General features: G+C 41.1%; 1 protein-coding gene and 1 non-coding gene across 3 annotated transcripts in view; one reads left to right on the top strand and one right to left on the bottom strand.

Moving 5' to 3' along the window:
- RNF138 (ring finger protein 138) overlaps positions 1 to 11,051 on the bottom strand; it is a 44,231-nt gene extending 33,180 nt beyond the window's left edge. The window contains exons 1-4 of one of the 2 annotated variants that reach the window (XM_053571688.1): positions 10,675 to 11,051; positions 10,128 to 10,312; positions 1,898 to 2,063; positions 1,432 to 1,547 (exon numbers count right to left, since the gene is read on the bottom strand). In XM_053571688.1, coding sequence (XP_053427663.1) covers positions 1,432 to 1,547; positions 1,898 to 2,063; positions 10,128 to 10,237 — 392 coding nt within the window. In that variant the 5' untranslated portion in view covers positions 10,238 to 10,312; positions 10,675 to 11,051. Of the gene's footprint in view, positions 1 to 1,431; positions 1,548 to 1,897; positions 2,064 to 2,812; positions 2,921 to 10,127; positions 10,313 to 10,674 lie in introns of those variants that run through there. The other variant, XM_053571689.1, reaches the window with a different exon arrangement.
- Positions 11,052 to 14,696: 3,645 nt separating this feature from the next.
- LOC128572199 (small nucleolar RNA MBII-202) lies at positions 14,697 to 14,788 on the top strand. The gene has a single exon (XR_008376107.1). It is a non-coding gene; the product is annotated as a small nucleolar RNA MBII-202 (small nucleolar RNA).
- Positions 14,789 to 17,189: the final 2,401 nt, after the last annotated feature.

Here is a 17,189-nt window from a genome sequence, read left to right as displayed (position 1 = left end):
AAGTGTGACAAAGGCCTGTCTCCTGAGAAGAAAACTTGGTCCCTTAATAAGCAGTGATTATACAAGTCATATGTAATAGGAACTAGAACTAGAGATACTGTTAAAGAAGGCAAACAACATTCTCGCACTTAAGAAGAAGAATCTACAGGATTAAAAATATATACAGAGAAAATTATAATACAATAGAAGAACAATAAAAAGGAAAGTATAGGGATAAAGAAACTCAGGAGGATTTTTTAAAGCTACAAAGTAAGTGTAACAAATTTCATCCAAACATCCAGTAAAATGAGAAACTAAAGAATTCTGCAGACTAGGCAATCATAAAATTACTAAAGGCCTTTTTCAGAACAGTTTCAGCTAAAGAGTAGGGATAAAGCTTAATGTAGTATTATGAATATAAGAGTGTTTAAGGGTGATTAAATTACTAAAACTTCACAACATGAGAAATGAAAAGCTACTAAAATAAAATCTGGCAGCTGTGGGGCCAGCAGGGAGGTTTATTGCTACCACCTTAAAAAATTGTATAAATAAACAAATAAATAAATAAAATAATAAAATCCAATCCAATTCAATAAAATCTTACAGACTCTGCTTAACATATTATCTCCTGGGAGCCTTTCTGTAACGGTGGTAAAATTGCCTTTCTTTACCCAGTTACAGTGTGCTTACTACTGAATTTTTCAAAATTAAACAATGCATTGTAGAGATACATGCATGGGTGATACTATATAAAGAAAAGCAAAAGAATAATAATCCACATAAGAGGATAGTGGTTACCACTAGGAGTATGAGGTTCAAATGGGCAGGTGCTCAGAAGATTCTAAGGTTCTGAAAAATATTCTATTTGATGGCCTGAGTTAGTGGATAACTATTCTTTTTTAATTTAACAATTTTTCAACCACATATGTACATAAAAATACAAATCAAACCTAAAACGTTAAAAAAAAAAAACTGAGCCCAAGATAAAAAAACTAATTGTACCAAATCTCATTTATATATCACATTTTATCATCAGAATAAAATTTTCAAACAACTCTAAGTTTATTCCTCAGATAGCAAAGGAAAAATAATCTAGTTTGCAAAATGTATTATTGAAAAGAGTTTTCTCTAGTTCTCAAATCATTTCATTTATACAACTGGTAAGGAAAAAAACAGTCTTCAACTCTCAGGTCTATTTCTTACTTGAAGATATGCAGATTCTTAGAATGATTTTTAAATAACATAAAATTAAGTATATCATGAAGTTCATCTCTCAGATGCAATCTTACGTGTATCATTTAAATTTTGAAGGCAAATGCTATAGTTCTGGTATATGTGAATTACTTTAAACATTCGCACATACTCACACCTCCAAAAATATTATCATATAGTTCCCAGAATAATTTCTATTTCAATTATAAAAATTCTACTTTTAGAAATAAACATCCTTACCTGTTCCCTACTGAATCTTGAGAGATCTGAAAGTTTGGAATGATAGAAGAAACACCATATTCATCCTGATACTTCTTACAAGATTTGTAATGATGTCTCATGCGATAAAATTTAATCTGTAAATTATTGATTAAAATGTGATTTTTAATTTAAAACAGAACACACATGATTCAAGATAACAGCTTTATTCATTATTATTCATTTGTTAATTTAGTAAGTCATCAATGAGCAATTACTTTAAGAAAAACACCAGGCCAAAAATTATGGCAAATTCAGAGATTTTATTTTTTAACCTTGGTTCTCAGTAAGTTTATTACTAAGATCTATATATAGCCACAGCTTTTTCTGGCCTTTTCTACCCAATTCCCAATTTAAATGACTTTCTTTTCAAAACAGCATCCAGCAAGAAAATTCAAACATATTTAGGAGCAGAAACTTGAGGAAGAGCTAGTCATATTTACTCTACCTGTTTTGCACAGCATCGACAGCTACCAGAAAAACTCTTCATGATATTTTCAAGGTCTAAGGCCCGTTCAGGACATGCTCTCTCTCTTCTAGTCACATTTCCACGACACAGGGGACAATGTACTCCGCTTTCTCTCATTGCAGTCAGGAAACATTTTCTACAGAAACTAAATCGAACATTGTGACACATTAATTATAAAAAAAATTACTTCTGTTATCTGTATGGTTAAACACAAAAGAGGGATTATGGATATGTATTCATGTTAAATAAGTTAGGCTATTCATATATACATAAATCAGAATTTTAAGAACTCCATGTATTTTTTTCCAGAGGATAAGACTGATAATTAAACTAGATGAGGATATACAAGAAATCATAATCAAGTCTGCTTTACACTTTTCAACATAGTAAATAAAAAATAAATATTAATATATAATATTACTAGATGAAACATGGACTAAAGGATGAACTCCATCTTACCCTGGCCCTACCATTTATTAGCTTTGAGATCTTAGGCAACACACTAAGCCACACTGAATCTTCATTTACTCCCTTACAAAGGATGGATCCCATCAGCTTTTGTCTAAAACGAATGTACATCAAATTGGTGTTCCACAAGATATAAACAGGTCTACTACAAAAGAGTACACAAACCAATTTGTAAAGTTCTAGGATAAGGTTAATAAATTTCTCCGAGAAGGGAAATGTAAGTATTGCCGAAACTTATTTCATTCAGAAATACGAAAATGTCATACAACAGTGTGCAATGGAACATAATCCTAGCACTCTGAGAGGCAGAAGAGGGAGCATAACTTGAGTTCAGGAGTTCAAGAGCAGTTGAAGAGCAGACCCCATCTCTACTAAAAACTGAAAAATTAGCTTGGCGTTGTGGTGGGTACCTGTAGTCCCAGTTACCTGGGGGGGCTGAGGGAGGAGGCTCACTCAAACTCAGGAGTTTGAGGTTGCTGTATGATAGGCTGACACCACAGCACTCTAGCCTGAGCAACCAAGTGAGACTCTGTCCTGAAAAAAAATTCAACAAATAGAAAAAATTCTATAGCATCATTATTGTATCTAGATTAATAAAGAGAATCATTAGCCAGGAATGATGGCCCATAACTTTAACCACAATACTTTGGGAGGCGAAGGAGGGAGGACTGCTTGAACCTACAAGTTGGAGGTTGCAGTGAGCTATGATGAGGCCAGTGCACTCTAGCCTGGGTGACAGAGGGATCCATCTCTAAGAACCCCCCCAAAACAAAAATAAAACAAAAATTCTCCATATTCCCTCCTACCTCATCCATCTTTATCCAGGGAATTTCTACTCTTCAGATGTTGCAGAAATACAGCCCTCCACAAATTAATACCTACACATCATCTAGATCGTAGCAATAATGTCACTTAAGAAAGGGTCTTAGACCACTCAGCCATTCCTCCACTAAATCTGATCCCTTATACTCTCTCTGGGAAACCATTAATTATATTTGAATTAAAATATCTCATCAACACCCAGCTCCAAGAGAGTTAGGAACAGTACTCACCACAGTATTCCCAGGACTATAACACTGCCAGGCACCTATCAGGCATTCATTAATATTTCCTAAAGCAATACATACTGATTTACCTTAATGGAATCCAATGGCTATTAAATCCCTTAAGCCAAACACACTGACAGTCCTCAAATCAAAACTAAAAGTGTTTTCCAAGTACAAAACACTTCACTAGAGTTGTAATCACCCCCGTGTGACATGACCAACAAATGTACTTGTTTTTACCCTTTGACTCAGCAATTCCACCTATCAGAATTTATTTTACAGTAAAAACTCTCATGTGTAAATTGCTATATTAGTAGGCCCAAGTAAGTAAAAGATCTGGATTGCTGCCTTTGTGAAGCTTACAGCCTAACCAAAGAGACTGACATTAGTCAAATCACCTGATTTCAAAAATGTTATCATAAGCGGTGACAGGAGATACATAAGAAAGTTATTCAGGTTTTTTATCTCCAATTTTACTGTTCCTTCCTCTATACCACCAAGCATGTTCCTTCAGATGTAAAATTGTTGATCTTCAACTCTCTTATTTTCTTTTATATAAAACAGACAGAGTCTCACTGTACCGCCCTCAGGTAGAGTGCCGTGGCATCACACGGCTCACAGCAACCTCTTAACTCTTGGGCTTACGCGATTCTCTTGCCTCAGCCTCCCTAGCAGCTGGGACCACAGGTGCCCGCCACAACACCCGGCTATTTTTTTTTTGTTGTTGTTGCAGTTTTGGCCGGGGCTGGGTTTGAACCCGCCACCCTCGGCATATGGGGCCGGCACCCTACTCACTGAGCCACAGGCGCCGACCAACTCTCTTATTTTCAATTAGCAAAGGAGCCTGCATCTTTAAGATACTGCATTACCCTGAAACAACCTAAAAAGTTACCTTTAAATTTTTCCCAACTTTAAACTAGCAGATGCCAGATCAATTTCCTTACTCATTCTCCCAGCAAAAGGCTGACTGAGGAACAGACTTTAAAAAGAAAAACACTCCCACCCATCATGCTTCTAATTTTAGTAAAAACAAATTAAATAATTAAAAATCTGGGCAGCGCCTGTGGCTCAAGGAGTAGGGCGCTGGTCCCATATGCCGGAGGTGGTGGGTTCAAACCCAGCCCCGGCCAAAAAAAAAAAAAAAAATAATTAAAAATCTGGTACTTTCAGAGGCCTAGATGAGAAGACTTGCTTGAGGTCAGAACTTCGAGACCAACCTGGGAAACACAGCAAGACCCTATCTCTATTCCTTAAAAACAGAAAATAAAATAAAATAAATTTGTTCTAAAAAAGATAAAAATTAGGCACCTAATTACTTACCTTCCTACTCAGTAATCAAGGAAATTCCCCAAAATAACAAACTTTGGGGGAAAAAAGAATCAGAGGATATTTTAGATTTGTTTTGGAGTTAAGTCTCACTCTTGCCCCAGTGCTGTGGTCTCAACCTAGGTCACAGCAACCTCAAACACCTGGGTTCCAGTGATCCTCCTCCCTCAGTCTCCTAAGTAGCTGAACTACAGAAGCCTACCAGAACCCCCAGCTAATTTTTTCTATTTTTACTACAGACAGTCTCCTTCTCACTCAGGCTGGTCTTGAGCCCCTGAGCTCAAGCAATTCGCTCACTTCAGCCTCCCAGACAGCCAAGATTACAGGCATGAACCATCACGCCAGGCCTGAGAAGTTTTTGAATAGTCTTCAGGATTTAAAATTAAGTCAATGTTCTGTTATACAATTAATAGTTATAACATACACTTTGAAGAAATTATGCCATTTTACAAATAACTGTATGTCAAAAGGATTTGGATAAAGTCTTAAAAATATTTTTAAAAAAGGATGGTCTAGAACAATTAACGAATCATCAAGAACCTATACAAGCCTAGTTTTTAGAGTTATAATGAACAAATCTCACTCTTTTGAGGGCACTGTCTAGAAGTACTCAGAGTGGTCCAGTGTCTAACATACCATAGTAGGTTTTTCTACCATATAAAATTAGGCTGTCCTGAACCCTTTGGTAATACAACTGTTTACTTTTCTACTAAGAAAGTTGGGTAAGTACCAAAATCTGCATTGTGGCATGTGTGTGGGCAGAGTCTGAGAGGTTTGTGCTGTGAGACCTAAAGTTCTTATGAGGTTATCTAAAACAAAAAACAGGAAAAAAAAAAATGTCAGCAGGGCCTATGGTGGTTTCCTGTGTGCTGTGTTTACGATAGGATCAAGTGCGCTCTCCTTATCAAGGAGCAAAAAATCACTGGAAAAATGTTGAAGACACAGGCACAGAATTAGAAAGCTACATTAAAGTTGTTGAGTAATAAATATTAAAAGGCTAAAAAACAAAAGGCAAGTATACAAATCTGTAAGAAACCTTAAAAGTATATAGAGCATCACTACTCAAGTAACAAGATACCAATACAACTATTAAAATTGTAAGCCAAGTAAGGTGGCAAGCCTATAGTCCCAACTACTCAGGAAGCTGAAGTGGGAAGATTGTTTTTAGTCCAGGAGTTCCAGCCTAGCCTGGACAATACGGTGAGACCCCATATCTGAAAAAATAAAATTAGGCCAGGCACAGTGGCTCACACCTGTAATCTTAACACTTTTGGGAGGCCACGGCGAGTAGATTGCCCTGAGTTCACAAGTGAGACCAGCCTGAGCAAGAGTGAGACCCTGTCTCTAAAAATAGGGTGTTGTGGTGGGCATCTGTAGTCCCAGCTACTTGGGAGGCTGAGGCAAAAGAATCACTTGATCCCAAAAGTTGGAGGTTGCTGTAAGCTATGACACCCTATAACACCACAGCACTCTACGGGAAGAGTGACAAAGTGAGACTCTGTCTCAAATAAACAAACAACTAAAATTGAATTAAGAAATTAAAAAAATAAAATGACAATAAATACAAACTGAAAATTCAGGAACTGGATAATTAAAGCAGGCCAGAAAGGAAATCATACAAATTTGTGCTTAATGAGAAATGTAAGCTCATTTTAAAAGATACCTTGCCTGGTAATAGTGGTATGCCTGTAATCCCAGCTACTAGGCTGAGGCCAGGAGAATGGCTTAACACCCAGGCAACATAGTAAAACCCTGTCTTTAAAAAAAAAAAAAAAATATATATATATATATATATATATATATATATATTAGCTGAGCAGAAGCTAAAGCATCACTTGAGCCTGAGAATTTGAGGCTGCAGTGAGCTACTACCGATCATGCCACTATAGTCCAGCTTGGGTGACAATGAGACTTCATCTGTTTAAAAAAAAAAAAAAAAATGCCTCCTTATAAAGGGGCTCACAAACACAGATCTGATTTCCATTTTTAATAGTTTAGTAAGGAATCTATGTAATTTGCATTGCAATGGAGCTTACTTCTAATGGTATACAGGAGTTATTTTCTCGACTGTTCAAAACAGGGAAGAAAAGTGTTCAAAGAGCTTTTGAAGACTACAGAGAAAAGCATCAAAAGAGACAAACATTTTACAACTAGGCCGGTCTATTTTCTTCTGAAACCTTACTTTGAATATCTGTTCAACTTCAGTATTTTTTTTTTAAACTTCAGTATTCTTAATTCTTCTTCCCCCCGCCCCCCCACCAAAATATCACATCTGACCACTCCAAGGCAAGTAACAATGCTAATTCCTTCCTTAACAGTCATTAGCAAATGATCTGGGTCTTTCGCTCAGTTCCTGCTGTCAAATTCTGTCCTGGTTTTCTTCCTATCCTTCTGCTCATTCCTTCTCAACCTGTATTTTTCTTCACCCAGTAATTAAATATGTACTCTGCAACACTATGTTCTATCTAGGCCCTCTTCAATCTTCCCATTTATATACCTTTCTTAAGGACTATATCCACACCCACAACTTTAGCAACCATGTATTTCAGAAAATATAAATACAGTATACATATTTAACATACAGTCATCAAATCTTACAAAATGTCCTTAAAATGTGAAGTTTCTTTGCTCCATTCTCACTATCATTATTACCTTAGTTCAGGTTCTAATCATTTCTCTCTGACACATCGATGGATGACTTCTTCACTAGTCTTACCACTATATCCAGCTGGACCCCGCTACAAAAGTAAACTTTCTAAAAATTGAATGTGACCATACTGTTCTGTTGCCAAAAATTATTGAATAGGTCTTTATGGTTTTCAGGAAAATGCTCGAATTGGCTTACATGGTAAGTTCCTGCCAATACTGCTCATTCTCTGGCTCTAGACAAACTTTGGAGTCCAGATACAGAACTAAATATCCTCTGTAGTCAACTCTGCACATGATGTAAATCTAATCAGGGTTATTTCCTAGCAAATTCACAATACCTACTCTGACCTACAGTAGTACTTACCCAGTAACTCATACTATGGGCTGATTTAGAAAGCTGCTCTCAATGCTCACATAAAATTTTCTAACTAAATCTCTTCCGTATCAGTTACACTCATCTATAGGTCTTCTCCTTAGACTATAAACAGTCTCCAGAGAAAGAGCACTTTGTATTTCCAATACCAGGCAAACACAAAGCATTCAAAAACTGCTGGTTAAAGAATGAAGTGATTAAATGGGAATTTATATTTTGGTAAAGTTATTCTAATGATAATGAACTTGCTCCTTTGACTAGGGTAGTCAGTAGGCAAATCGTTTCCTGTAATTGAAATGTCAATGAAATCTTGTTTTTTCTTTTATTTAATGATACACAGAGTAGTTCCGACCTTGTTTTTATTTTCTAACAGACCCACAGTGACCCAAAGACTTCAGCACCTCAACTCTGTATATCCATGAATCAAAAATTGATTTTGTAGCTAAAAAGGCATAGATCTGTCCTTTGTGGGAAAAGGTAAGGCAAATGATATAAATAACAATATTACTTTTTTAAAAATTCCATTTTTCCACCAATCTCGTTCTAGTCAATCAAGACCCTGTTCCACCATTACTGCCCCTTCCTAATAAAAGGTTTTCTCCCACTGCCTGTTTTTTAATTCACTGTTCAGCCAGACTGTCTAAGCACAATGAGCTGATTTCAGAAAGGTCCTGAATTAAAAAAACAATCATCTCCACTCCTTTCCATAACCTTGAGGTCAAGTCAAATTATACTCCTTGATTTAAAAGGTCCCACAGGGAAGTGGAGTAGAGCAATCTGCATGAAATTTTGAGAAGAGCTAAAAATTACAGTGAGCTTTATAAGGTCAATGAACCAAAGGGTGAATGAAATGATTCTCTCCAAAAAAGATCTGGCTATGTACACATACAGTTAGCAGCTTCTATAACTTCCTCTCATCTTATCCTTGCATCCTCCCTTCTTTCCATCCACTGCCAGCCCAGCACTTCAATGTTTTTTAATATAGGAAAGGCAGTGTATGTTGCACACTAAACATCGAAAGTATTTTTCTAACAATCTTCACTTGCTACACCAAATAATAAAAAAGCATTTCAAATTGTCATTCAACTCCCTTAAAGAGCAAAAAGCTAACTGACATAATTTCTATCATGAAAAGTCACACACTCTTGGATTCACCCAACTAGCACAGAATAGGAACAGACAGTGCAGTATTAAGACTGAGGAACAGAACAACAGTAAATTATCAAAAAACCTGCAGTGATGACATTTGTGATTAGGAAGCACAAATTCAATCCATCTTTTACAAAATTAGAGAGCCCCACCTCAAAATTAACAACAAAAAAAAGTGGTCAATTCTTTTCAGCTGTTCTCAAGCACACAGACTGTTCAAGCCTGTGTGTTGGTTTAGAATAAAAATTCCAGGCCCTACCTGCCCGAAAGTTTTTTCTAAGTTTGGAATGGAGCCTGGGAACTGAGGTGTTTACTTAAAAAGTTCCCCAGGGACTCTGGTCAACAGCCAGGTGTGTCAGAAGTTCTATACGCCTTTTCAAGAAGGACTCCTTCCGAATTCTACTGACACTCTAGCAGTCTACAGAAGTATCAAAATTCCTACAAACACGTCAAGTCAAACACATCAGGCGGTCTCACCTATCCTTTTGTGTTCTCCCTGGTCCCTAGAATTTTCAGCCATTCCTCATAACGTAAGCCGTTCCTTATATCTCCACCATAGTAACCAAGTATGAGCAAAAGGGTAAAACAAAGGGAAACTCTCACTTGTATGCCCGGAAATCCTGCCAGCGAGGGTAGCTCATCCTAACCTTGATCATTCCCACCTACGCTGAGTATTACACAAAACACTATCAACGGTGGGCAGCGGAGCGGGGCTTAAAGGTGAATGACGTTAGATTAGGAGCTCTTGAACAGAAAAGGATGGGCCGTGGTTCTGAAAGCAGAAACTTCCAGGCAAGGCAAGTCACCGAGCGCTGCAAGCGGGCCGGTGCGGGCTCCACTGGTCGGTTTTGACACTCGACACACCAGCCGCCATCCGGTTGCTAGGAAACAAAAAGGCTCCACGTTCCCTGCAATTCCTCCCGGGCCTGGCGGAGCAGAGACCGGCCTCCGGGGACCGAAGACGCCACAGGCACCGGCCTGGCCACTGCCCCGGGGACCCGGAGCTCGGGAGAGGAGCCCGCCGCGCGGAGCCGGCCCGAGGCCCGAGAAGAGCGCGGCCGGGGGCTGTGACGGCAGGAACCGGACCCCCGGGACGAGCGGCGCTCGGGCAGGCCACGGCGGGCTCAGCTCCCGCCAGGCCGCGGACTGGGCCTAAACGACCACCCGGCTCCGCGCGGGGGAGGGGGCGCCCACTCACACGTGCTGACAGGCCGCGGTCCGCACCGGCGTCTTGAGCACCTCCTGACAGACTGGGCAGTAGAAATCATCTTCGGTGTAGGACGTGGCCGCAGAGAGCTCCTCGGCCATGGTGCGGGGGCAGGGGAACAAGGCGATGGCGGCCGCAGCGGCCGGGGTGACGGTGGCGGCCCGGGTCTCGACTCCCTGCGCGAACCAGAAGGGGGAGGGGAACCGCGTTAGGAAGCCGCTCGTGCCAGAAGGGGGGCGGGGTTCCGAGCGGGGCGGGGCTCCAAGCGGGGCGGGGCCCGATAGCCGGGACGCGCCGCCGCACGCGCTGGGTGAGGGGCCGCGCCTCCGACAGCCCCTCCCGCAGGGGCAGCATGAGAAGGTCCGGGCTTGGCCCGAGACTGCGGCCGCTTCAAACACCACTCGCAGCGCGTCCGGGGCCGCCGAAGCGGCGCTCACACCCAACCCCAGGCCTCGAGCTCCAGTATCGAGCTCCTCCGCTCGGCCCTGGCTTTACCGCAAGCCTCCCTTTCCAACACTTTTAGGCGCCTTCTCCTCACCCCCTGCCCGACCGCCCAGCCCGCGCGGGCGGCTCCCTTCCCGCTGCTCCTTCCAGTTTCTCTCGCCCCTCTTCAGAGCGCCTCAGCTCTTCCACTCCTCCTCTGGCGTAGACCTTCACTTGGGAGCCCGGGAGTGGCGCTCTGGATGGGGTGATTTCTGTTGTGTGCGGATAAAGAAGTGACCCTGCGCCGTCCTAGAGATTCGTGCCCCGGCGCTGCTGCCTTCTCAGCCGAGGCCCCGGGACAAATACAGGGCGGCGTGCACAGTGCTTATCGGCCCGGAACGGGGCCGGACCCAAGGTTCATGGTGCACCAGGATCCCGCCGCCGCCTCCAGCACCTCCCCTGTGGCATTGCGCTGCCTGCAGCCTGCCCTGCTGGTCACCGAACACGAGGGGGCCCCGGGACACGCGCAGAGGAGTGGGGAGGGGCGGGGAGAGTGGTCTCCATAGCGACCGGCGGGTGCCGCTTCCGGCAAGTTGTGACCTAAACCGCGCGGTGCCCACGTGCACACCTCTTCCCACCAGGCTCCCTGCACAGGGGACCCCACAGCTCACCACTATTACCAAATAGTGGGTTTTTCCAGGATGGTTTTCTTCAATATTCCCTAATGTTAAGGATTTAGGTCTTCATTGTACCTCTATCAGAAAGGTTTCATCTTGCCCAGTTGCGTTATGAAACAATATTTAAGGGATTTTAGTCCCTTGAAAGGGATCACAAACACGGAAATTTCTTTGAGAGAGTTTCAGTTTCTCTTTTAGCACAATGTGACTGGTATGTAAGTGGTCACAGATGCGATGTTCCGCCCACACATGGCGGGGGCTGAGTGTGTGCTTTGATAGCTTTGAAGTAAAATGAGGCAGGAGCATGGACAAAGCATTTCACCAAAGTTATTCACTAATTTAAATGTTTTTATTTTTCTATGTGGCCTCCAGATATATATATATATATATACAAATGATAAATTTATGAAATCTCAACAATGCGCAAGGAGCTAAGAAAAATCTGGAACATCATAGAGCATCTTCAGTTAGCTTCAGAAGAAAAAACGGTTTCATTACTATCCTTTGTTAAAACTCTCCACTATGAAGCCGGTTGTGGTATCTCCTGCCTGTAATCCTAGCACTCTGGGACGCCAAGGCGGGTGGATTGCTTGAGCTCAGGAGTTGGGAGACCAGCCTGAGCTAGAGGGAGACCCCATCTCTTAAAAAAAAAAAAAATAGCTGAGCATTGTGGCGATGGCCTGTAGTTCCAGCTACTCTGGAGGCTGAGGCAAGAGAATGGCTTGAGCCAAAGAGTTTGAGGTTGCTGCAAGCTATGACACCAGGGAACTCAGCCCCAAGGCGACTGAGTGAGTCTGCCTCAAGAACAAACAACTCTCCACTGTGGTTTAAAAGAATCATAAATAGAAGACATTTAAAGGACTAGTTAATTCATTTCTGCCATTTATTGTCTTTGTTGAGCCTGGTATTATATTAGGTGTTATGCAGAAGTCAAGAACTTTGCTTTTATCCAGTTAACAGTATGAGATACATATGAAAATGAGAGACCCAAAAGAATAGTATTTGTCAAAGTATTAAAGTTTGCATTAACAGTGACTATAATGAGGATAGGAAATGGGATTGTTAACAATATATGGACTTAACACGGAAAACCTTGTGGAGGTTTGGGTGGGTCTTTTTTTTGAGACAGAGTCTCATTCTGTCACCCTGTGTAGAGTGCTATGGCACCATACCTCACAGCAACCTCAAACTCCTGAGCTCAAGCCATCTTCCTGCATCAGCCTCCCAAGTAGCTGGGACTACAGGTGTATGCCACCATGCCCAGCTAATTTTTTCTATTTTTAGTCAAGATGGGGTCTTGTTCTTTCTCAGGCTGGTCTTGAACTCCTAACCTTGAGTAATGCTGCCACTTTGGCCTCCCAAAGTGCTAGGATTACAGGTGTGAGCCATAGTATTGACATTCAGCTGGTTTGTACCAATATATCTCTATTAGTCTTTTCAGCCTTATACATTCTGACTTCGCTCCTACTTTCCCAAGTAAAAAGAAACTATAACAGACACTACCTTGCAGTCAACAAGTATTCGTAAACCCCACTTCCAACCCCTACTCTAACAAATTATTATTTGGGGTCAGGTCTTTTCTTTTTTCCAACCATGTGTCATGTGCTTCAGGAGTCAACATTCATTTCCAGCTCAAGAGTATAAAATAAACTTAAGAGAGGGCCATCAATTTGAACTGAGCTCCTATACTAGACCCACCAGACCAAACCAAAATGCGGTTACACTAAAGTTCCCAGTCACCAAGTCCAAAATAAGTTGGGAGTAAGAGATAAAGCCAAACCCCCAAACAATGCAGTTTTAGCAGGGGTGATAAGAAAAAAGTAACTCTGAAAAGCAACCCATCTGCATTTTATTTTCTGTTTCTGCTTTCTTCAACCCTTTTCTATCTATTAATATAAATCTAGACTCCTTTGCTTGGCTCATCAGAACTTGCATTTTATTCCATTTTGTAAAAGGGGGTGTTGCCAGATTTTAGAACCACAAATAAAAGCCAGTTAAGATCTTTAAATTTGTAGTAGTTTTGTCTTTTGTTAAGGGGAAAAGCCATGTTTAATAGTATCCAATCTTAATGTCCTCTTTCCTCTTGCAGTGGTTTAGGCCTGACCGTGTGACTAATTATGACCATGAGGATATGAAGGGAATTATTCTAAGGAGTTCAGCACGTGCTTTTCTTTAATGATCAAAAAAACAAATAGCCAGGCACAGTGGAGCATGCCTGTAGTCTCAGCTACTCAGGAGGGTGAGGTGGGAGAATTGGGAGGACTGATGGAACCCAAGAGTTCAAGTCCTATCTGAACAACATAGCAAAACCTTGTCTCCTGATTATTTCTCTGTCATCATAGCTCACTGCAACCTGAAACTCAGGCTTGAGCAATCCTCTTGCCTCAGCCTCCCAAGCAGCTGGGAGTACAGGTATGCATCGCTATGCTGGGCTAGTTTTTTTGTTTTTAGTAGAGACGGGTCTCACTCTAAAACTCCTGAGGTCAAGCAATCCACCTGCCTTGGCTTCCCAGAGTGCTAGATTACTGGTGTGAACCACTGTGCCCAGCCCAGACCTTGTCTCTTTAAAACAAAAGAAACAAACAATTGGTCATAAACAAATCCATACCCAAGTCCAGATATTTTTGTGTCTATATGTGCTACAAGCATCTTAAAACCATGAAAAGAACAAGCTAAAAGATAAACAAATGTTCTGAAGATGGCAGAGCTGAAAGATGGAAAGAATATAGGATCTTGATGTAGCTGAGTCATTCAATTACTCTAATCAACCCTGAAACCACCCTATTTCCTATCTGTTAAGCAAAATTTTTTAAAAACCTTCTGATTTGGGCTTTTCTCAATGGGTTCTTCTATTATTTGTGACTGAAAGTATCTGTTATATGGTTGTTAATGGTCACATCTGTTTCCCCACCTGTTTCTCTGTTCTGCTCTATGTTTGTAGAGCTGACCCTTAAAAATTGTTCCCCAGCTTCCCTTGCCAACTAAATTCTGGCTATATTCAGCTAATGGGAGGCACTGATCAGAGACTGGAGGAAGGAAGAAAGAAGCCAAGCTCTTTTGCCTGCTCTCTCTGCTTCTGACAGTGGCTTCCCTCCATGGTTTTGGCTTCTGAGAGATTGCCAGTCCTTCTCTGGTCCCACTTCCTGCTGGGCAGGCCCTGCATTTTTTCAGTGGCTTGTGTGTTTTCTCTCTGTCACACTTGGTCTTTCCACTCTTCCAGCATCTTTGTATTCCATAATAAACATCCTTTCCTCAACTACCTATTGCAACCTCTGCCTATTGAAAGCTTTGCCTTCCTGCCTGGACTCTGTCCCCTTTTCCTAGATGAAGCAACATTGGAGAAGGAGAAAGGAGGCAAATGAAAAAGAAATACTGAAAAAAAGTGGTTTTTCTTCCCCTAAAGACAAAGAACTAAATTACTTTCCATTGCAAATTTAATTCTCTGTCATTCCAGAGAATTAAATGACATTCTCTGGAATTGCTGTACTACTTTGATGAAAGTGCATTTGAACTTTTTTCCATCTGATCGCTGACAAGAAAAAGACTATCCTTACACCTCTACAAACTAGCACAAATAGAAATTCAAAAGTGAAGCTAAAGAAAATAAAGCAATTTACCCTTTTTTAGTGCACCCTGGTTTGGGACAATTAAATTTCAACAACTCATGCCTGTAGTCCTAGCACTCTGGGAGGCTTAGCTGGTAGGATCCCTTGAGCTCAGGAGTTTGAGACAGCCTGGACAAGAGCGAGACCCTGTCTCTAATAAAAATAGAAAAACTAGCTCTCTCTCCCCTCCTCTCTCCTCCTCTCTCTCCTCTCTCTCTGTCTCTCTCGGTCTCTCCACTCTCTCTCCCTATCTCCCCCCCCCCTTTTCTCTCCTCCTTGGTGCTGCTCTGCAGCATCCCTCCCTCACCAATAAAAACCTTTCGTACAAAAAAAAAAATAGAAAAACTAGCATGAAAAACATGGTAGCAGGTGTCTGTAGGCCTAGCTACTCAGGGAGATTGAAGCAAGAGGATTGCTTGAGCCCAGGATTGAAGTTGCTGTGAGTTATAACGCCATGGCACTCTAGCCTGGGGCAACAGAGTGAGATTCTGTTAAAAAAAATCAACTCCTTCATAAATGTCATTGTGAATATGCATTTTCATGACATTTAATTTAGTATCAGCAGTGATTTACATACTGTCGTGCAGCTTCCATTATCAATAACGTTCCTGTGAGTAGCCCTAGTGGCCTTGTTTATCTGTGGAATCCATCCTCCATGTTACTTGATTAGAATAAAGTTGTATATATTCCTTGCCTGTAACAACCATACTCTCCTAAGAATACGGAGCACAGGAGCTGTCCAGCAGTCACATTAACCAGACAGTAGAATGAGAACAAACCAATAAGGAAACATTCTGAATACGGCTAAAGTTGCTTCACTGAATAAGCCATGCTGTCTTAAGAGGTAGAACCCAGAGTAGACCCGGAGTAGCAAATAGATTTCATCAACAACTCAATTCACATTTCAACTTTCTTTAATGGTGGTGTTTTTTAATCTGTGGAGATGAGGGAAAACTCCTTTGCCCTGGAAGGTCTACAGAAAGATTCATAAGAGAAAGAGATTTATTCACCCTTCACACAGGGAGAATCAGAAAGTGATTACCCAATACTCCTATAAGGTCCAGAAATTTATAAACCCTCATTTTGGAGGGAGAGGGAGATGAAGAACATAGGTAATTCTGTTTAGGGGGCAATAAATGGTTACTAGGGAGGATGATGAGAGTGGATGAGGGAACCAGATTGATTTGTAAATGATTATCTTCGGAAATTAAATTAACCTGAGAGACAAGTATTATATTTAAAATTATTTGGGCCAGGTCTGGTTGCATTCTTCATCTTCTTTCCTATAATATACTGGGATAACAGGGAGGGGAAGGGAAGTTCTTTTCCATGGGTCTGTCTGGTTTTATGCAAATGCAGGGAAAGCCCCTTCTCACAGCAGTTGATCTCTAAGGGCCTTAAATTCAAAGTATTCTTTATACCAAGGAGTCATTTTCTGGGCTGAAATGTCCTAAGTGCTTTCAGATCTTTAAAAGAAAGATGTAAATTTGAAATTAGAAGATCTCTGCCCCACCCATGCGTTACCCCTACCCTTTCTCCCTCCTTTCCTTTTCCCTTTCTGTCTTTCCTTCCTACACACATTTATTAACATCCTCTGGGCATTGATCTCCCTTATAGCCGGGATACAGGCAAATAGAACAAGAGCAGTTCCACTACAGCAGTAGAGGCAAAAGCCTGACACCAGTTTTTAAAACAAACATTTACATTTACATTTTAGGGAAATGGTAGAACCCTCTAGCATACACATATGCCTTTCCTTCTGTACATAAAATTCAATTATTTCAGCCTCCCCCCCCCCCCGAATTGATAGGCATTTACTATTTCCTCTGCAGAGGCAGTCCAAAGTCCTTTCCAGTGGCAATGTCATGGGACCACTATTTTTCCAGTTCAGTATCTTCAAATAATTTACTTCTTCCTTTAATTGAGTCTTAGTCTTAGTTTTGACATCTCATGACACTGCAACCTTATACTAAATTATAAATGTAATTCCTGTCAACCAACTGTTATATACCAGTGAAGAGCAAACACAACTGCAATGAAAACTTCTATTTAAAACATACTGAAAGGGGAAGAAACTACGGAGTATGCATCATCTGTTGCTGGACAGAATTAAAGCAAAGCAAAGAACCACTGTGTTTTAGGAGCATCATTTATTTGGTTGACTTGGCAGGGGTAACAGTTCTATCATTAAACCAATCTAGCTCCTCTGATATTGATACTGGAATTTTCCTGCCAGATTCTTGGTCTTGGGAATCAAAGAATGAATTTGCAAACCAGAAATAAGCAAAAAGCAGAGGTGGGTGCTGTGGCTCACACTGCAATCCCAGCTCTCTGGGAGTCTGAGGCAG

This window comes from Nycticebus coucang, chromosome 19 (assembly GCF_027406575.1).
Source record: "Nycticebus coucang isolate mNycCou1 chromosome 19, mNycCou1.pri, whole genome shotgun sequence".
Taxonomy (NCBI): domain Eukaryota; kingdom Metazoa; phylum Chordata; class Mammalia; order Primates; family Lorisidae; genus Nycticebus; species Nycticebus coucang.
Note: the sequence above shows the minus strand (reverse complement) of the source record. Positions and strands in the feature narration are given on the sequence as shown.